The 21,129-nt window shown below is 37.4% G+C and overlaps 2 protein-coding genes across 5 annotated transcripts in view; one reads left to right on the forward strand and one right to left on the reverse strand.

Moving 5' to 3' along the window:
• Positions 1–287: 287 nt before the first annotated feature.
• ENY2 (ENY2 transcription and export complex 2 subunit) lies at positions 288–10,512 on the reverse strand. Of its 2 annotated transcripts, none has more exons than XM_019750650.3 (5): positions 10,393–10,512; positions 8,835–8,911; positions 4,519–4,589; positions 3,085–3,159; positions 288–549 (listed from the first exon to the last, which is right to left on the reverse strand). In XM_019750650.3, exons 2-5 carry the CDS (start codon positions 8,900–8,902, stop codon positions 473–475), a joined length of 291 nt encoding a protein of 96 aa, XP_019606209.1. In that variant the 5' UTR covers positions 8,903–8,911; positions 10,393–10,512; the 3' UTR covers positions 288–472. The 2 variants fall into 2 exon arrangements, with proteins under 2 accessions (XP_019606209.1, XP_019606207.1); XM_019750648.2 differs by having other exon boundaries at positions 10,321–10,477.
• A 143-nt stretch (positions 10,513–10,655) lies between these two features.
• The window catches only part of NUDCD1 (NudC domain containing 1), a 54,414-nt gene continuing 43,940 nt past the window's right edge, over positions 10,656–21,129 (forward strand). The window contains exons 1-3 of one of the 3 annotated variants that reach the window (XM_074316782.2): positions 10,749–10,898; positions 18,286–18,416; positions 18,571–18,725. In XM_074316782.2, the coding sequence (XP_074172883.2) occupies positions 18,618–18,725 (108 nt within the window). In that variant the 5' untranslated portion in view covers positions 10,749–10,898; positions 18,286–18,416; positions 18,571–18,617. Of the gene's footprint in view, positions 10,899–18,285; positions 18,417–18,570; positions 18,726–21,129 lie in introns of all 3 variants that reach the window. The other 2 variants (XM_074316781.2, XM_019750637.3) reach the window with 2 other exon arrangements.

Here is a 21,129-nt window from a genome sequence, read left to right on the forward strand (position 1 = left end):
ATAAAGATGAGTAAGACCCAGTCCTAACTCGCAAGAGTTTATAACAAATAAGAAATAAGACAATCGTAGTACAAGACGGGGCATGTATTATATAAAATATTATAGGGATTCAAAAGAGAAATACACCATAGCTAGACAATCAGAAGAGGTTGCTTACTTTTCCTCAGTTGTTAGCAGACATATATGCACATACTTAAACTGCATTACTTGCTGACTTTTTCTCTCAACCAATCTGGGAGATTGTTAATAAAGTCCCATTTATTCCAAAATCCAAGGAAACTTCGAACTCATTCATGAGATATTTATTAAAATAACACATTTAGGGAAAAAAATCAATACAATGTATACATCATTACCGAAAACTGTATACCATCATACAAAAAAGGATTTTATTTTGGGAAAGCGGTTCCTAATTTATGGCAAGTTTTACTTCCAGAAATAAAACCACAAAACAACACAATCTAATTCAATCTTAAAGACTGGCATGCTGAGCAAGGAATGTTCTTATTCTTTGTAGAAGCTCCTTCTTTACACTGTCAGGTACCAGGGCTGAAATATAAAAATACAAGAGTAAGAAGATTCCAATTAATATATATCAATTTGAGATTTTATTCAGGATGACCAATTCATACACTTATAATTTAATTTATAATTTATTTCAAAAATAACCCCCATGCTTTGATAAAAATATAAGATATCTGAAAAAATAAAGCATATTTGCAATTCACTATTTGAATGAGCTATGAAACACTGCACATTGAGAAGACGGGAAAATTCTTTAAAGTAGGAGTGAGAAGGGCCTTTTTTAAATACAGAGGCTATAACAGATTGATAAGTTTGATTTAAGTGCAAAAACAACTTAATAATATTGGTCAAAATCACTGTAAACAAAGGTAAAAGACAAAAACTGAGAAAACACTCTTACAGAAATGGGCTGATCTCTCTACCGGTTCTACAAGATTTCTTCAAATTGATACAAAAAAGATCAGCAGGCTAATAGAAAAATGAGCAAAGGAGATGAAGAAAAGGAGAAACAGTTCTTGAACATTAACTTCTTAAGTTCACGACACATAGATCTTGAACATTAAGTTCTTGAACATTAACTTCACAATAGAAAAGAAAATTGAAACCACATTCCGACAGCACATTTTACCAATTAGACTGACTAAAATTCAAAGGTCAATAATATAATGTGCTGATAAGACTAAGGGAAAAACCGACACTCTCATGTTAGCTGGTGGGAGTCAAAATTGGTATAAGATTTTTGGGAAGGTAATTTAGCAATATTTTACAGAAATGCACATACTCTGACTCAGCAAATATGCAAAAACTGCAACAGTGGTTATATTTCCTATATTTTTACTTTTTGAATTTGAATGTTACTGTATAGTCTCTTCAGAGTATTAAACAAAAAATGAACAAAAAGCCCCGCTCTTTGAAATTTTAATGAATATTAAGTGTTAATAAACAAATCTACATGACTTTTTCCTTTTCTAGCTACTAATAAATAAGAGCAATAGGAATTAACTAAAACTTCTGTTTTTTGCTTGTATCCAGAGGAAACTGAAAGCTTCAGCTATAGCTCAGTAGTTCTATAAAGAATTCCACAAATAAGCACATAAGTCAAATGGGGCGAATATTCTTCTTTAAAAATTTAGTTCAAGCCTGCCTAGAAATAAAGATTGTATAATTAATTCAAATCTACTGGAAATGTGATCAATATGTACATTAAATACTTTTAATCAAAATCATGGTGATGGAGAACAGATCAGTTGCTTCAGGGGTAGGGTGTGAATACAAAGGGATAGCTTGAGGGAGAGTGACATGAATTCATACATGTGTATAAAATTCACAGAGCTGCACACTTTAAAAGGTCAATTTAAAAAACAAAATACTTCTCTTTAACAACAAAGATGACTAAGAGCATAAAAGAAAAGATTTACTTTCACTTCTCTTTATTTCCTCATTCTCTAGGAAGGGATCTACAAGGGACTGAAATGTCTCAGATACCAGTGCTGAAGAAGCAAAGGACAATTTCCATCCTTTACATCCAGCTCCTAAATCATGTTAGAGATTAAGCCTAAAGTACAGAAGGAAAATAGAAATTAAGGAAAACTATTTCAAAATATAAATCCATGTGGGGAACAATAAATACTGTTTTTGCTTTGTTTTTCTTTCCCTGAGACATGCTTGAAGAAAAATCAGGTTTGTTTTTCGTTTTTTTTTTTCACCTGTAAAAAGGCCTAAAGAGATGGTTGGAAAGGACCATGGGATTCTCTAGCTCCTTCCCAGCAGGCAGCAATTCAGGGGAACTAGTATTCTCTACTAATAATTTTACCACTTTACACTTAAATTCTTTTAAGTATCTCTGTGTGAGAAAACAACTAATGAATCATCTAATTTACCTGCTTCCACTTAAACAAAACTTTCTCAAAATAAATAAAAATAATGTTATTTTCTGAGATACAATATAATGTAGTTCCTGACAGTATTTATTACGTAACATCACAGTTAATGTATTTCCTTTCTTTCCTTTGCCTTCTGTAAACAAGGCATTAAAGAGGGAAATGAAGAAGGCAATTGTAGTGTGAATCTGAAATATGGATTACCCTGAACATGAAGTTATACAGCTACCAAATTCTTAATTAGTCATTCAAGACTATGGAGCTTTGTTTATTTTTAACAAGGAAAAAGATAGCAGAGCAATGACTCAGGGACTAGAGTAAAACTTTGAATTATTAAATAGCTAAGTGGAGTCGTCCATATCTGATGATTTCTAAATCTTACCTTCAGGTAATATTTGCCTTTACAAAATCCCCCAAAAATTATCTATCTTAACAACTATAACAACTTACATTTGCATACTGTTTTAGAGTGCAAAAACATTTCACACCTTTTATCTCATTTGTTAATCAAAACCACGCTACAGAGGAAACGCTTCCCAATGACGAAACACAAGTACCCAAATAATTTTGGAAAGGGTGTTCTTCCTCATAAAAATAAAGACAAGCTTAAACAGCAAGAGAGAGAAAAAAAGTCAGGTCTTTAGCATAAGTTTCCTTTCACACAATTTATATTCCTTACCTCTGCCTTTTGGTGTGATTTCAGCCACCAAGTCATCAACAGTAACGTGTTCTAGTCCTTTTTCTTTAATTACCTCTTATGCAAAAGCAAAAAACAAATCATATCATTTAAAATCATTATCTGTAAGAAAGATTTTCATAGAGGAAGGGTTAAGATCATGTTTTTAGAGTTCAGATTGGTCTTTAACAACAACAAAAAAAGGACACTTCTTTTTTTCTTTTTTAATGAAGATTTAGTTCAATCTTAAACACATTAAGTATTCACCAAATCAAAATCATAAAAGTCTGCTCCTCTCTCAGCTAAATAACCTGTAACTTAACAAATATTGTAACATTTAGAATGAATTTGACTGTAAAGTCAAATCTAGCAATTATAAAAAAACTGACAACTTATAACTGCACAGATGTTATTTCATTATTATCATACCAGCTCTTGAATGTGTGGAGGGGAAAAAAAGCTATTATTTGTGTCTAACTTATAATTCCATATGCCAAAATTAAAATATAGAATCATTCCTTTGTTCCATTCTCTTCTCCAGGCTGGCCCAAAAGAAATAGAAGAGGGGTAGTTAACATTTACTGAACCCGTATTATGAGCTGGGTGACTTATATCATTTAACATTCACAATAATCTAATAGGCGGAACATTTTTCCCACTTCACAGGCAAGGCAACTGAGGCTTAAAGATGAAACAACTCATCCAAACATGAGTTGAAATCCAGCTCTGGTCTTCTATCAGTGAAGGTCTGTATGACCTCAAAGTCTATGCTTTTATTAATTTGTCACATTGCCTTTTTAGGGTTAATGCTATAATTAGTCTCTATTATCATTACTATTTGTAGAACCATTATAATACAATGCCAATTCATTAAAAACAACCAGAATGCCATTACACTAAAGGCTGAGCCAAAAAGTCTTAGTGACACATGTAATTTACCTAATGGGATCATAATCAACGTTCAGCAATTTAACAAGCTTCCATTCTACATTTAAAAAAATAAGTGTAATTTTCTAAGAGCTTTTAAAATGGGTTTTTCAAACTAACACTGTTAAAGACAGGAGATATAATTCCTATAAGTCTGCTAACGATAAAGTGCTCAATATGTTGTTAAATTAAAACATATTAGAAATAACTCATGTTTCACTTTGAATAGGCACACTGAAAATGGTGGGATTCTGTATTTTGAGGCCAGAGAAAATCTTGCCTCACTAGTTTTAGGAGAAACAGAGAATTTCTAAAAATTTAGGAATTAGGTCTAAATAGTATCACAGAAAGGAGGAAATCATTATTATAAGAGTTAATTTTCCATTTGTTTAAAACTATGTCCAAGCACTCAATCAACCTTAAAATACTGACTATAATTTTCCTAGCAAGCCCAGACCAACACAGTTCAGAGCAATGGAATTCGCCTAGCTTCTAAATGAAACTGGTTACCTTTACAGTGTGCCTTCAATTGATCCTTCCAGCCACACTCAATTAATTTAGCTCTCAGCAACTCTTTGAGGCTGTTGGAAAGAAGAATTTCCAAATTAAGCTACAACAATGCACAGTATCTTAGATAGGAATGTTTGAAGCAAAGCTTCAACTGTTCAATTAAAAATCCCGTCCTTTCCAGTCACAAGACTAATCATGGCCTAATCTGGGTTCTATTACCAAATAGTTCTTGGATCTTATGCAAGTCATTTAAACTCTGGGCCTCATTTTCATTATCAGTGAAATAAAATGAAGTGGCCGGGCCAATACTTCTCAAGAAACTATTCTGGCCTCCTTATACACTTCTCGCCTACTTCCCCCCACTGATAGAATATTGTGGGTCTCAGGCAACTTCTGGAGGGTATTAATTGAGCTTGGAGCAGCTGCACCCCTAAAATCGTTGACTACAAATTCTTATTCTTTAGCTCTTCCTTCCCCATTCTCTCTCTCTCTAACTTCAAAGACTTCCCCTTCCCTTTTGCCATTAATTTTCTAAATCACACAGTAACTATGGTATTTTATTGAATCTAACACTGCTTTTTCCCCCCACATTTTAACAATTCAGTAATTCGCACACCTATAATTTAATCGGCAGTGTTTTGTTTCTTACTGGTTAATTAAAAAAAGGTGTATATTGCAACTAATGGCATCACGGATGCAATAAAGTATTTTCTTATCAGTATTCTCTTATCCGTTTGCCATACCCACTCTTACAAATCCTCAGTCTTCCGCATAAATCATGTAAGTTTAAACATGTCACAGCACAAACCAAACTGCTTCTCTTTCAATACTCGTATACCTTCAGTATGTGACATTTCCATCTCAGCATTTAATTAGGTCTTTCAATCTTAACAGGGCCCAAACCCAGCCCTTGCTTCTCTCCCACCTCAACCTGTTCTTTTCACAATGGCAACTTCATTCTTCCGGTTCCTTAGGCTAGAAACCTTGGCAGCTTCCTTCACTCAGCAACTTTATTAAAACTACACATCCAATTCATGAGTAAATCAATCCTTGGGTTCCAGTTTTAAAAAATATACCTACAATCCAAACGTTTTTTCATCATCTCTGCCATTATGACCCTAGTTCAAGCCACCATCGTGACTTGAGTGGATTATTACCAAGCCTCCAAACTTGTCCCCCTGCTTCTTCCCTTGCACACTTCCATTCTCCTCCCACTGCTCAAAACCCTCCAGTGGCTCCCCAATTTACCCAGAATAAATTCCACCTTTCGGTGGCTTCCTAGTTTATTTAGAATAAGATCCCAAGTCTTTCCTACAGCGTAAATGACCCTCCAGGATCTGGCCCCACCCCAGTTATATCCTGACTTTATCTCTTCTTTCCCTTTCCCAATTTGTTTCATTAGTTTCCATGTGCACCTCAAAATGCCATGCAAGCTCCTGTCTGAGGACCTTGGCTCTTGGAGTACCCCTAACTCTTTCATGTCTTTCTGATCTCCTATCAATGAATTCTTTGTTTTTTCTATCCAAAATAACATACCCCTTTATTCCCTGCTTTGTATTTCCTCTAGAACTCATCACTATCTGACATATTACACATGTATTGTCTGTTTCCTCTCATTAGAACGTAAGCTCCATGAAAGAACAGATTTCATTTTGTTCAATACTGTAACTTCAGCACCTTAACAGGACATGGCATGTGGTAGAAACTTAGAAACTAAGTTGCATGAATGAAAACACAAACAAAATAAAAATACCGTATACTGCTGGGTATAATGCACACCTTTTAGCCCAAATTTGTGAGGGAAAAATAAGGATGCGCATTATACATGGGTAGTACTAATTCCCTATTTATAGAAATGTTTTTCTTTTATTTATGTTTATGAGTTAAAAGTGTAACTTTGGAAATCAATAAGGATATCCGTACGCAAAATAATACCCTGGAATACAATAATCGGTTTTGTTGAACTTACAACGAACTTGGCAATGACGAAGAGTTCTTGGCCTTCTATGATGCATAAATATTGTAAATTTGTTACCAGTACATCAAATTTCTTGTACCTTCTATCTGTTCTGTGTTTTGTAATTATTTGTCACATAAAATTTCCTGTACCATAATATGTTAAAAAATAAATGCTAAAGTTCCTTTATGATACAAAAAACAAGTACCTAAATGTAAACAAATAAAAATTTGAATTAAACAATTAAAACGAAATTTTTTTCCCCTGAAAGTTTGGGCCAAAAACGTGGGTGTGCATTATACACGGGAGCGCATTATACACGGAAAAATATGGTAACACATAATCACCTATACTCATTACTGGTAATACTATCGTCTCAATTTCCCAAGGCATCATTCTAGATTCCACCTTCCTCCTTATTCCTTATAGTGAGAGCTGCTGCTTTTACTTTAAAAAAAAACACAAAAAAAACCCCCAAAACTGTTAAGTTCTCCTTTCCATTTTGCTGTTTCTCATTTTTAACCAAATATATAGGGTGCCAAAAAAAATGTAGACACATTGTAAGAAAGGAAAAAACTGTATTAAAATTATGCTGCTGGTAACCACCTTGAGCACCTTTTGTACTGCAGATGTCAAACGTGACTTGTAGTCATCTTTTGTTATCGGTATACGTTGAGTATTAGAATTTTAACAGTTTTTCCTTTCTTAAAATGTGTACACATTTTTTTGGCACCCTCTATACAATCTTCTAGTAACACTCTACTGCATTCTATCTCTAGCTTCCAGTCTACCCTCCACACTGCCGGAATAACATTTCTAAGGTGTAAATGTGATCTAGCCATTCCCTTTTAAAAAATCTTTTAATGACTCCCACCAACAAAACACCACAAGATGTTTTTACAAACCTACTACCCATTTTCTTGCCCTTTTTTTGACAGAAAGAAAAAAAAAACAACTCTACCACTCTCAGTGTAAAAATTTGGGTAGGGTTCTAGTGATGGAAATGTGACCTAGGCCAGGGCGATCATAACTGGACTATTACCTCAGTAAGATGGTAATCAAGCTAGGTCCTTTGCTGAATCTACTAGAAGGAAGGTAGTCTAAGCCAGGATGTAAATTTTGAACTAATCTCTGCTACCTTGTGGGTAGAGCCTGCTTAAGAATAAAGCTAACAGATGAAAACGGAGTTGAGAGAGGAAAAGAAAGACATTCTTGGCAATAATTTTTGAGTGCCTGGACCCAGTGGTGCCTAAAGCAATGTCAAGCTCTCAACTTTTTAGTTAGATGAGTTTATATATTTCCATTGATTAAGCCAGTATCTAGTTGTTTCTATCATTTTTCAATTGAAAAAATTCTGACTCATACAAAATCCACACTCTTCCTGTCCACTGTTCAAGCCACACAGCAGTCACCCTTTACCCTCCAGCTTTAAATTTGCAGTTCCCCAGAACGTTATCGTCTTGTAACAAGCTCTGTGATTTTACACATTCTGTTCCATATGCCTAGATTGTATTTTTTACTTTATTGACTTGCTAATCCTTCTCCCCCAGCTGAAGTACCTTTTACCTTTATGAGGCCTTAACTGATCACCTTAACCCCCACGTGGAGTTGAAAGGTCCTGCCTGTTCCTCATATATATTTCTCTCATACAACTTACCATCCTGCTTCTGGAAGTCTTTCTTGATTCCTTAGCCTCTCCTTTGTACTTCCAAACCTGTTTATTTTGCAAATATTTACTTGGCTGATTATGTGCTAGGCATGATACTGGGCATACAATGGTATTTTCGCTGTCAAGGAACTTATCAGAGGATATAAACTAGCAAAGTAGGTGGTCACAATACAATGTGATTAAATGCTATAACAGACCAAGGTATTTGGGACTTCACAGATACCTAGTAGAGACATTTAAATTAAGACTTGAAAGATGAGCTAGAATTAACTAACGATTAGGGTACGAAAGAGGAATGTTTCAGAGACTAGGAAGAGTGCACGCTACTCTGAGGTTGAGAGAGCTTGGTAACTAAAACTGGTTCTCTTAGTGTTTGTCACCTGTTAAAACATGGTAACATTGTCTCCAATTGTAGTTATTTGGATGTTTTCCCCTCTATTATACATTCTTTGAGAGAGAGTCATTTCTTGTTCATCTTTCTACATCACCCATTTTCCTGTTAAGTTTTGCAATACTGAACAGACCTAACTATTTTTCACAGATGTTAGGAAGTGAAGCTTTTGATAATCTCTATTTTCTGTAACTCTTTCCAATGATGTCAGTGTTGTTCCTTGATATTTAAACTCTTGTATGTAACGTAACCGTCATTAAGGTGTTAAATGTAATTTACTAACACGGTCTATTACTTACCGTTCTCTTTCTCCAGTTTCTATCAACTTTTGGTTAATCGCTGCTCTCATCTGCGCATCTTTGTTCATCTTGCTAACCTGAACACCAACATGTATTTTCAGATAGAGGACACTTACAAAGCATCTTTCCCCCTAAATCTTCTACACAAGCATCCCAACACATTTAAAATTCTATTGACTAAAGAGGTGATAAATTTCAACAATGTGTTAACACTGTCATTTCTCTTAATACTTCCTGCATCCCAAGAAGTCCTGCCGATTAACTCCCTTTACAATTGTCTTTCCCCGTATACCCTTTATTAATGAGTCTTTGGATAATAATAATCACTGTAACATTTATTAAACACTATGTGCCCGGTACTAGGTAACACATTGTTTTGTTTTTTTAATCTCACTTAACCCCCAGAATTTATTCTTTTATGTATTATTAACATAATATGTATTTTACAGATGAGGAAACTGAGGCACTGAGACAGAAAATGCTGAAAACAGAGGATTTGAACTCAGGTACTTTGACCCCAGATGCCCCCCCCAAACACTTTAACAGCACATTGTAACTGGCTGCTAATCATTTCTGTACCTTAACTGCATTCAAAATTTGGGGGAAGTCATATAGTCTAAATATCAATAAAAGATTAAGCACTGTTGGTGAAAAAATGAAATTTCCAGGTAAAGCTCTAAGTGCTTTACTTTTCACTAGGACGTATCCAGAACTACAACTACCAAATTAGCTGTAAGTATGTTTGTGTTTCCTCTTTACCAAAGTTTGCTGGTGGGATAAGGGGAAAACAAATCCCAAACTAATTCCTAACTGAGAAAATTCTCAATTTTCAGTAAGACAACCAAAACAAAAATGGTGTAGAAAGGAAAGTTAGGTTGTAAAAGTTGGGATAAGCTAACATTACTTCCCCTAATCTGTCACTAACTTGAGACTAGTTTTGTGGTCTCCCATCTTGCCTATATGAAAAATCAGACTGGCAATGAGTTTTCAGAGTTGATTTTTTTTTTTTTTTTTTTTTTTTGAGTGGAACAGGAAAAAGGAGGGGTTGAGAAAGGACTAGGAATGTTTGCTTTCGTAGTTGGAAGCTAACATTTTCAAAACAATTCTAAAGTCTAGTCGGTACCATTCCTAGACTATTGAACTTGATCTCTCGCCTTGGCTCCTAAAATACGGATAGTGACCTTGGACAAGTCAATTCTTAAAGGCCTCAGTTTTCTCACTGGTAAAACAAGGGCGCTAGGGAATCCCTCCCAGTTCAAACATTCTTTGGGAAAACAGAACAGGGCGGAGACAGCGGGAGAGGCGGGAGGGGAGGAGCCAGAAAACAAAGCGAGGACTGGCTTCAGGCCAACTCCGGTAGCACGCCCTGTCGGAGAGCCCTACAGGCCCGCGAGCGCGGGTCGGGGAAGCTAACGAAAGACAGCACATCGAAAGGAGCCTGGGCTGGGCCCGGGTCCCGGCCCTGAGGACCACGGGCATAGCTCACCACCATCACCGCGGGCGAGGGCCGTCCCTTCCCAGCGACGAAATGACCCTTGCGCTGACGACCGTTACCTACCACACTCTTCGGCTGCCCAGACTTAGACCCTCAGTAGCTCGGGCACCTAAGCACACAGAAAGCTAGAACACGCATTTCCGGGGCGGGGTCTCGCCACCCTGCCTATAATGTGAGAATTTAACCAGCGCGGGCCGCCTCCTGGTCGCTCAGCCCTCTGGGTAAGAGAGTCCAGACCCTATTGTCGTGCGCGCAGTGCGTTTCGGGAAAACTACATAGCCCAGCATGCAACAGTAAATATTTGCCTGGGCACTACATTTCCCAGAAGGCATTTTGCACCGCCGTGTTTTCTGGGATGGGACCCATGCCGCCTCCCAGACCGTGCAACGAGTGAATCACGGACCTTTCAGCAAGAGCTTTATTAAAACTCACGCGAGGACCTTGGAAGGTGATGGAGGTGGCTGCTAATTGCTCCCTGCGGGTGAAGAGACCGCTGTTGGATCCGCGATTTGAGGGTTACAAACTCTCCCTCGAGCCGCTGCCCTGTTACCAGCTGGAGCTTGACGCAGGTGGGAAGCGGCGGTGCCCCCTCGCACTCTGTTTCTTTTCCCTTTCGGATGCCATTGGCCCGACCCTTCCCGCATTTTCTTCCTGTCTGAATCGGGCAAGCAAGGCGACCGAGGACTTCCTTACGATCCGTCGGGCTGGGGTGGACACGGGGAGCGGGGTCTCTGGAGAAGGACGCCCATCCCGGAACTCCATGGGAGCCACCTTCTTGCGGCTCTTACGTAGCGGGACTTCGGGCTGGCCCTCGGCTCGACAGCCCGGGCTCCCAGGTCCGGCAAGCGGGTGCTGTGTGCGCTCAGGCCGCCTGTCCGCACCTGGCCTGGCTCCTGCTGTGGGGAAAGCTCAGAACGTGCTTGCCCCCTGCAGCATCCTCTGTAAACGTGTGCGTTGAGAAGCCACACCTCCTTGGAGGACCCCTGCATCCCCCTTCATTCCCCCCACTCAGCTCTGGCGGAGACCCATTTTTTAAAACAGAAACTCCATTGCATTTCGGAACATTTTCAGTTACCTGGGTGCTATCAGACTAAGGACTGTATTGTAGAGAACATCTCTGGGAAATTTTGAGGAAAAGTTGATTTTCCTCAAAGTATAGAAATACCTATACTTCTACTTGTTTTGTTTATTTGCAGCTGGCCAGAATAGTCATCCTTCTTTTTACAAGATAAAGAATGGCATTTTCATTAATGATAAAGAGCCCAGAGATTTGTATTTTTAACACACACCCCCTGCTGATTCTGATGCCTTTTGTCAGTGGATCACACTTTGAGAATTACTGATCTGGAGTTAATTAAGAGATGTTACAGAATCAAACAATAACTTTAATTAATTTATAAAATCCAGAAACATCTGTCCGGAGCCCTGTTTTATGTTACATGCTAATATCAAGATGAGTAAGACACAGTCTGTAATATAAACGTGCAATTGTCTAGTTGGAAAGAAAAGTGTAAACAGATAATTATGAAACAATGTGATAAGGCAGTGAATGGGATATGTACAAAAAATGATGGCAGTGCTTAAGCATCTTTCCAAACCAGCCTAGGGGATCTGGGAAAGCTTCCTGGAGGAGTCGGCATCTAACTTGAGCTTTGAAAGATAGGTAAGAATTCATCAGGGTAAGATAAAATGATCTTGGTTTTTCTTTTCATTCCTTTCCTTTCCCTGTCCCACTCCATGTCAGTAAAAAAACCTCCTCAAAACTCAGTGGCTCAAAACAATAAGCAGTTACTGTTGCTCACAAGTCTACAGATCAGGTAGGTGGTTCTTCTAGTTGTGACTTGGGCTCATTCATGTATTTGTGTTCAGTTATGGGTCTGCTAGGTAGCTCTTGCTCATCTTGACTGGACTTCCTCATGTGTCTGGGGGTTCTCTGGCTATAGCCTGGTTTACAATTATTTCAGATAGTCCATACTTAACTCTACTCCATGTGGTCTCTGGCTGGCTAGTCCAGGTTTATTCCAAGGGACAAATAGCCGTGCACAAGCACTTTCCCAAGCTACTGCTTGGAATGTTTGCTGTTGTCCCAGTGGCCAAGCAAGTCATGTAATTAAGCCTAGAGTCAGTATAGCAACCTCATACGAAAAGGCATAGAACCAGGAGGCATAAAAATCGGGAGTGTTAGTGCAAGTCTGTATAGTTGCCGTCATGGAGTGTTTCGTCTTTAAGCCCCCTGCCCCACCCCCATTCAATCTGTCAGCAAATCCAGATGACTCAAGATTTTGACTTCTCTGTGCCTCCATCCTTGTCCAAATCAGTTATCGCTTACCTAAACTATAGTAGCTTCCTAACTATCCTTGTTCACTTTTGGGCTCCTTCATTCCATTTTCCATAAGGCCGTACTATCATAGTTATTAATTCTATATTTATTTGATATCTGTTACCTCCACTAGACTGTAAGCTCCACGAAGACAGTGATGTTTCTCTTTTATTCAATACTCTGTCATTGCTCTTAGCATAGTAAATACCCAATAAATTGAGTAAATGAAGAGGAGAAGGAGAAAAAAAGTCTGGGAAAGTGAGACAGGATTTAGAAAGGTAGGTGTTTGTCTTTTGAACTTTATCCTGTAAGTCAGTGTTTCCCAGAATTTTTCTGGGCCCTTACAATAAAAAATAAAGCTCATCTGTCATGATTTGCCAACTTCTTAATTTGCCAAGGGGAGCTGTTTCTTAAAAACTGTCATGTAGTCTTCTATCCTTTCATAAATAAAAGTATATTTTAACACCAAAAAGCAGGAAGCACAATCTCTCTATATATAGCTTTCTAAATTGAATACATTGACTTTATTAAAAACTCACTGAGTTGTCCTTTTTCACCAGTGTTGGGCTTAGATTCTGTGTTTGGGAGATGATGAGGTGCTATTTAGGGTTTTACTAAGTATAAAGGGAGATTGATTTGAGGATTAAATGGTTTACTCTTGGGCTCTGGAGGTTGAATTTAGAAAATAAAAGGAATGGAGACAGAGAGATCAGCTTGGAGGTTTTTGCAATAGTCCAGGTGAGTGGCTTGCATTGAGATTTACTTGAGGATGATTATGAAGAGGAGGTTAATTCTTTTACAAACTATCATTTCTAGAGATAGTGAGATTGAGGAGCTCCTCCTGACAACTTGACTTCTTTCATACCCAAGGAGTTTACATAATTTAGCAAACCCTTAGTGGGCACCTCTGGTGTGTGAAGCTCTGTGTGTTTAGGATGTGAGGATGAAGATGTCTGTGGTCCCAGAGCTTGGAGCAGTGAGGTTTATTCTGTTATCTTAAATAATGTTACTAAGTTGTTCTAAAATCCCCTCTGCTATGTAAACGGTAAATGTCACTTTGTCTTTTTCTGTTGCAAAGAACTAAGTAAAAAACCCTTTTTTTATAAATTGCAATTGCCCTTTGACCCAGCAATTCCATTTTGGGGCATTTATCTTACAGATATTTTTTTCCCCTGGAAACTTTATTCAGTAAATGTCTGTTTATATTTTCCCTCCATATTTCACCTAGCTAACTTATATTCTATGCTTTCATTTTGGTTTACATGTTCCTTAGAGATTCCTTCTTTGACTATCTAGTTAAAATCTATACTAAAAAACCTGTACATATGGGAGTCTGTATTATTCTTTCCCATAGACTGTATCACACTTTGTAGTATTCGGTGTCTGTTTTCTCTGGTAAGGCCGTTAGTTCTGTACTGATGGGTCCGTCTTTTTCAGTCCTTTATCTCTAGGACTGGAGCATGCCTGATGAATAATAAATTATTTTATATCACACACATTAAACAGTTTTATTGAAATACAATTGACAGTAAACTACATATTTAAGTGTATAGTTTGACAACTTTTGATATATGTATATACTCATGAAGTCATCACCACAATCAAGATATTGAACTTAGCTATTATCCCCCAAAGTTCCTCGTGCCCTTCCTTCTGTTACCAGTCCTCTGTTCCTTCCCATATCCCCTTCAATCCCCAAGCAACTGCTGATGTACTTTCTGTCACTGTATATTAGTTTGCATTTTTTAGAGTTTTGTATTTATGGAATTATACAGTAGGTGCTCTTTTTTGTCTAGCTTTTACTCAGCATAATTACTTTGAGTTCATCCTTGTTGTGTTGGAGGGGATAATGAAGTCTCTGACTATAATTGTGAATTTTTCTGTTTTTCCCGACAGCTCTATCAGTTTTTGCTTCATGTATTTTTGAAACTTTGTCATGTTGCATAAACATTGATTATTGTGTCCTCTTGATAAATTGACCCCTTTATCATTATCAAATAACCTTTATCCTTGGTGATAGTCTTTGCTCTGAAATATACCATCTGATATTAAAATAGTCACTCCAGCTTTCTTTTGATTAATGTTACCATTGTGTGTGTGCATGTGTGTGTATTTTTCCATCCTTTTACTGTTAGCCTCTTAGTGTCTTAGTATTTAGCATACATTTTTTATTGGCAGAAATAGTTGGGTCTTGCTTTTTTATTCAATCTGACAATCTCTGTCTTTTAATTAGACCGTTTACATTTAATGTGATTATTGATTTTGTTAGGTTTGGGTCTTTTATTTTGCTGTTGGTATTCTGTTTGTCCCATCTAGTCTTCAGAAAAATGAAATTTTCCCACTTTACAGCCTTCTTTTGGATTAAATATTTTTTTAGTGAATCCACTTTATCATCTTTGTTTTGTTATTTTAGTAGTTGCTTTAGGGTTTAAATATACAGCTTTAACTTATTACATGATATGTTCAAATGATACTACACTACTTTACATGTCTTAAAAGACTGAGTGGGTAAGTTTTCAACGTGTTGAAGTGGAGAAGGGACCTGTAGAGAGAAGATAATTGCTGGAGGAGGGGCCTGGAAGAGGAGAGAGAATGCAATCATGCACCAGTGTGAGAATTAATCTTGCAAGGGAGAAGAGAAACAGGGAAATCAATACTTCTTATCTTATGTGGCTTCGAGCAAACACTTTATATGTTTTAAAGTTAAGCTTGTCAACAATTGCATAGGACAAGTACTATTAACCTTTATTACAGATGAGGAGACAGGGTAGGAAGGTTAGGGAACTTCACAAAGCTACTTGTCGGTGGCAAAGCTGAGCCTAAAGCTGATGCTGTTTCTGGTGATCTGTGTAGTCTCTCTGGGCTATTTCTTCAGGGTAGGGAGATAAATGCTGGTGAAGATTAAGGCTTTCGTTGGAGTAAAGGGAGAGGAGCTATGTAACCATTGTATTTATGTAGACGTTACTATAAAATTCATGTCTGCTTTTATGGAGGAAAACCTGGGGAAGAGGCCAGTGAATATGTTAATGTGTCAGAAGCATTATATAACGCAGCTTAGCGAGAGCAATGCTCCTACTCCTAGCCCCGCCCTGTCCCATAAATCTTGCTTCAGAACTCATAACACAAACTGTACTCTTACTTTTTACATCTTTATACACAAATAGCAAACTCAGTAACTAGGCGGAAAGAAGACTTAACTCATTGAGTCCGATTAAAAGATAAATGGTCTAAGACATGACCTTTGTTAATGTTTTAATGTTCTTTGCCTCTACCTCCACCCATTTAAACAAATACTGTACTTCGTTTATATAGGTGTTACATTGACTCGTGTTTAGTTGGTGTCAAAAGAGTTGAATATTGGCAGCTTGATGTGGTTCAACATAATGGTGTATTATGTACAAGAAGCAGTAATTGCAACTATTGCTAGCACCATTAGCAGGGGTCATATCTGTTTTTATTTATCAGTGTTTGCCCAATGCCAAGCACAATGCCTGGTACCTAGTAGACATTCAATAAGTAATTTGTGAATGAAAAACTATAGGTTTTTGAAGTTCCATGCGTGTTTTGTAAAGAATTTAGGCCTTAAGTTCTTTTTAAAAGACTAAGAAGTGTTTCTCAGGAAAGCTTTTTTTTTTCAATGCATGATAATGTTAAATAATAAAATATTTACTACACTGGCTTCTCAGCCCTTTGTTAAAGACGTTTCTCAACCATCTCAAAGATCTCAGCAGAGATTTAGGATTCCCTCCTCTCTCCCCCTTCTCTTAGGAGGCTCTGTGAAAGAAAGTTCTGCCAGCCTCACGTTGTCAACACTGCTTTTCTCCTTCAGTTGCTCTGCCTCTCCTTTTATACTCAAGGTGATTTACATGATAGATGCGATGATAACTTCCCCTTTCTGATGTAGAGCCAGAGGCAACCTTTTTCTATGCACTAACAGCACAATTATGAGAAAATGTATTTGTTGTTATTTGTCATAATACTGTCTAATATTACTGCTTTGGGCCATTATGGTACCACGCACATTTCCTGCAGTATCGAGTTTCATCCACACAGTGGTGCTAGAAAACCAAGAATTGATTGTTTCCCTCCCAATTAGTGGACTATGTGTTTCTAACTGTTCCTTATAAAATAACACTTTGAGTTATATAGTAACAATTTCCTCAGCCTCTATCAAATCCATCATAAATGTGTAATTATTTTACTTTGGCAATGCCTCCAAACTTCAGTCATCCTTTACCCAGATGACTGCAATAGCTTTCTAATGGATTTCTATCTGGACTTCACTGCTTAAAAATCTTAAATGAATTCTTATTACATTGAGTTTATCAACAAATTTAAATAAATACAAGGCCTTTCTTGATCCAACCCTGCCCAGTTCTCTAGCTTCATTCATCTGTAAACCTTTCCTTGTCCAGTTCTGTTGCTCTGTATCTCAGGCAGTTTGGCCTTCTTTTGGGCATTGGAACACAAGATTTTCCTCCTTCATTTGCCTGCTTTCCTTCTGCCGATGATAAGTAGGGGTGTGTGTGTGTGTGTGTGTGTGTGTGTGTTCTCTTTACCTTATCCTTTGTAGCTTGGTTCAAATTTTGGAAAGCTTTCATTAATCTCCCCAAGTGGATCAGCTTTATGTCCCAATGTTATTTGTTCTCACGGTACCCAGTCATTTTTCTTAACATTTATTACACTTTAATCACATATTTACTTATGCGATTATTTGACTAATGTCCGTCTCCCCACTGGATCATAAGTGCTAAGAAGGTAGATTCTATGTGCTTTGCTCATCATTGTATCTCTGGTGCCTGTTCAAATATTTGTTGAATAAATGAATGAATGGATATAAGTCAGCCAGCAATCAAAGCATGTAATAGAATTAGGAGCAGTTGAGCATTCTGGGAAAAGAAGAAAATACTTCCAATTGGAATACAGTAAAGTGAGTTTTATATTAAGGTAAGGTATTGGCCCAGCTTGGTCTACTAATTATTTTCTGTTGGAGCAGAAATAATTCTAGGTCACAGATAGCCCTGAACTGTAAGGGTTTCTATCAGTATGGGAGGGAAGAAGAAGTGAGAGGCAGAGATCACATTTGGCAGATTTAAAATTATTGAAGCAGCTAAGATAGTAGATCTTAAGAGTTCTCATAAGAAAAAAATTATATAACTATGAAGTGATGGATATGCTATTGTAATGATTTTGCAATATGTATATATATATATCAAATCATTATGTTGTACACTTTAAACTTATAGTGTTATATGCAAATTATATCAATAAAGCTGGAGAAAAGTAAAATAAAATTATGGAGGCAACATATGCTCTAGTGGAAAAAGCACTATCCTTTAAGTAGGAAAACTTTTTTCTATTCTAGGTATAACCGTTTGGTTCTGTACTCTTGGGAAAGATGTGGTATAACATTGGAGTCACCATTTGTGCTTATGTTTATTTCCATAATCGTATAATGAGATAATAAAAAACATTCTCTTTACTTCTTAACGTGTGGTAAAAATGAATGAGATAATAGCAGTAAAAGCATTTTAAAAAGTGTAAAAACACTGTATGAAGTGGACTTAATATTTGCCCAGAAGACAGGAACCCTTTCATTTTAGATTTTCTCTGTTCTGTTTATTCATTACTCCAAGGAAGAGGTGCCTAAAAGAAAAGAGCGTTGTGGCCTGAGAAGCCCTATCTCCTATGGCTACTACCTGCTAAGTGCTGTAAGCGCAGGGACTGTGTCAATTCTTCCCAGTTTGTCCTCGGCACGCAGTTCCTGGTAGGTGTCCAGAAACTGTTTTGAATGAATACTAGTGAATTGTCCTGAAGGCCTTTGTGATTCACATTCTGTGCTTTTTTTTGCCACGTAAGCATTCTGCAGGAAGGAACAACCTGAGGCAAAACTCTTGATGTTTATTTTCCCTGTATTTCAGCGGTGGCAGAAGTAAAACTTCGAGATGATCAGTACACACTGGAACACATGCACGCTTTCGGAATGTATAATTACCTGCACTGCGATGCGTGGTATCAAGACAGCGTCTACTACATCGATAACCTTGGAAGAATGATGAACTTAAAAGTGATGCTGGTAAGGGAAAAATACTAGCATTTTCCAGTCAACATGATCCCTCATTTTCACTTGGAATCCAGTGTCCAGAGTATTGATGTACACATACCTTTCTTTTATATAGGCTGTCATCCGTCTGTGCAAGGCTCCTTTTCTGCTTATTGACTAGATAACAGCTGTTTAAAGTTTGTTCTTGCTCTTTGGAATTGGCTTTGCATTCTTGATACGCTCTTTCTCCTATTGTCCAGGTACAGGTATGAGTCTTTGGTTTGTTGAGATGTCATTTCACTGAATGAGGATTCTTTATTTTTCTTCAGCAAACCTTTATTGAATGCCAGTATGTGCTTAGTAGCCACATACTCATATCAACTGGTATGTACAGTGGAAATAGGCATCAGGTGCAGAAATAGTATGGAGAAGGAAAGTGTAGTAGTGTGCTTGGCTGGGAGAAGGGTGCGATAGGGTCACAGTTGAGGGCCAAACGCTTGTTTTCATCAGTTCACCCAGTGATAATTACAATTTGAGATGCTAACTTCAATTTAAACCACAAGATCGAGTGTAAATCTGGAATGCAAGTTTAATGATTGCATTTGAAATACTGTAGATAAACAGTGTGGACGGTTCAGTATATTCTTCTTCTCCCATTGGAAAGTTTCAGTAGGAAATCCAATACAGCTGACCCTTGAACAATGCAGGGGACAGGGGTGCTGACCTCCTGCGCAATAGAAAATCGGTGTATAACTTTTGATTCCCACAAAAGCTAGTTGTCTCTCGGTATCCATGGGGGGGTTGGTTCCAGGATCCCCGACCCCACCCGTGTATACCAAAATCCATGGGTGCTCAAGTCCCCTATAAAGAATTGAGCAGATTAAATCATACAGGCGGGCCACTGCATCCGGAGACTCCCAACACTGTATCAAAAACAATATAGGTATTTATTGAAAAAAAATCCAGGGGGGAGTGGACCCACACAGTCAAACTTCCGTTCAAGAGTAAACTGTACTGTAATTTTATTCAGGTAGCTTATTTGACATGGAATCACAGCAAAGACTAATATGTCTTTGATTCCTTTTCCTGACTTATTTATTCTCTATCTTCTGTGGACACCTTAGAATAACTCATTATACTTCCTTTCTTAGTGTAGTCTGTCCTCACCTGCCTATGGACTAATTTTAGGTACCATACACACATACATGCTACGTGCACTATATACTTTGGTAGTGTGTACACACAAGCCAAATGCCCTATATACACACGTGCTTTATGTTGATTTATACACAGTCATATGTGTCCATACTTTGCCTATGCATAGTTTGCATTTTATTGTGTCTTTTAAATTTAAGGGCTTTTATGTTTTTTTAAATTCTGATATTTAATTTTTAGGAAGACAAATCCGAAGTCTGAAAATTCTCTAAGAATATTGGCTTACAAGCCTAACTCAGTCACATAGTCTGATTTATACTGTTCACTTGAAAATAGTTCACTCGAATATACTGTTCATATTCAAAATAGTTATTGAAGACGTACTATATGTTATGCATTGCTCTAAGCACTGGGAATGCTGCAGCACATAAAATAAAGACTCTTCCAGTTTATTAATTTACAGTAGACTATGAACCATCTCCTTCCCTCCCTTCCCAGTTTGAACTTAACGTTGAAATAACAGCTTCTTTTGGTACACGTGTGCATGCATCTTCAAAGCAATGTATGCCTTTCCATATATACAGTGTACATTTAAATATGTTTAATTTTCTGATAAAATTAAAAGGTTTTTTAAAAAATTTTATTGGTAAGCAATAAGGAAACCAAACTTTAGAATGGATGACTTCTGGGACTGCTTCTACAAGTTGCCTTCTTTTTTTGTTCTTAATTATTCTCATCACTGAACTCTTTCAGCACTTCATATGTATTCTCTATTTAGCAATTGGATTATAAAGTCTTTGAATTATTTAGTTGAAAAGACATAATAATAGACTCTAAAAATAGTTTATTAGATCCTCTATGGAGAAGACCTATCAAGTGATAAGTGATAAGTGATGCTGTATGTTTGAGTGAGTATCCCCTGCCCCAAATGATGGTTTTTATAGGTCATCTCTCCTGGGCTGGCAGGTGTCCTTAGAGAGTAGTCCTCTGGTTTCTTGTCTTAGAGGTGTAAGGCCTGATACTAGCTTTCTAGGATCCAAGGAAAAGAAAAAAAATTGTAGGCTCATCTTTTAATACATAGCATTCACTGAATTCCCTGTGTTCTTTCAGTAGTGTCCTTGACCCCTGTGCTGAGCTGGACCTGATGGCCAGAGTCAGTGTAGCTTAAACTTTCAATAGAAGAAATCGCCAGTTTTTTTGCTGGGATGGGGAATTTATATTGACTTTGGAAGAATTGGCCTTTTTATGATCTCTTTTTTCATTTCAGAACATGGTATTGTCT

The sequence above is a fragment of the Rhinolophus sinicus genome, chromosome 6 (genome assembly GCF_057876585.1).
Source record: "Rhinolophus sinicus isolate RSI-liver-muscle chromosome 6, RSI-T2T, whole genome shotgun sequence".
Taxonomy (NCBI): domain Eukaryota; kingdom Metazoa; phylum Chordata; class Mammalia; order Chiroptera; family Rhinolophidae; genus Rhinolophus; species Rhinolophus sinicus.

Excerpts from the sequence above, each read along its gene's own strand:
- ENY2 (XM_019750648.2), bottom strand. Across the intron at positions 4,590-8,834 it reads GAAACTGGAGAAAGAGAACG|CCTCAAAGAGTTGCTGAGAG; the intron begins GTAAGTAATAGA and ends TCTTTCCAACAG. Across the intron at positions 550-3,084 it reads AATCACACCAAAAGGCAGAG|CCCTGGTACCTGACAGTGTA; the intron begins GTAAGGAATATA and ends TTTATATTTCAG.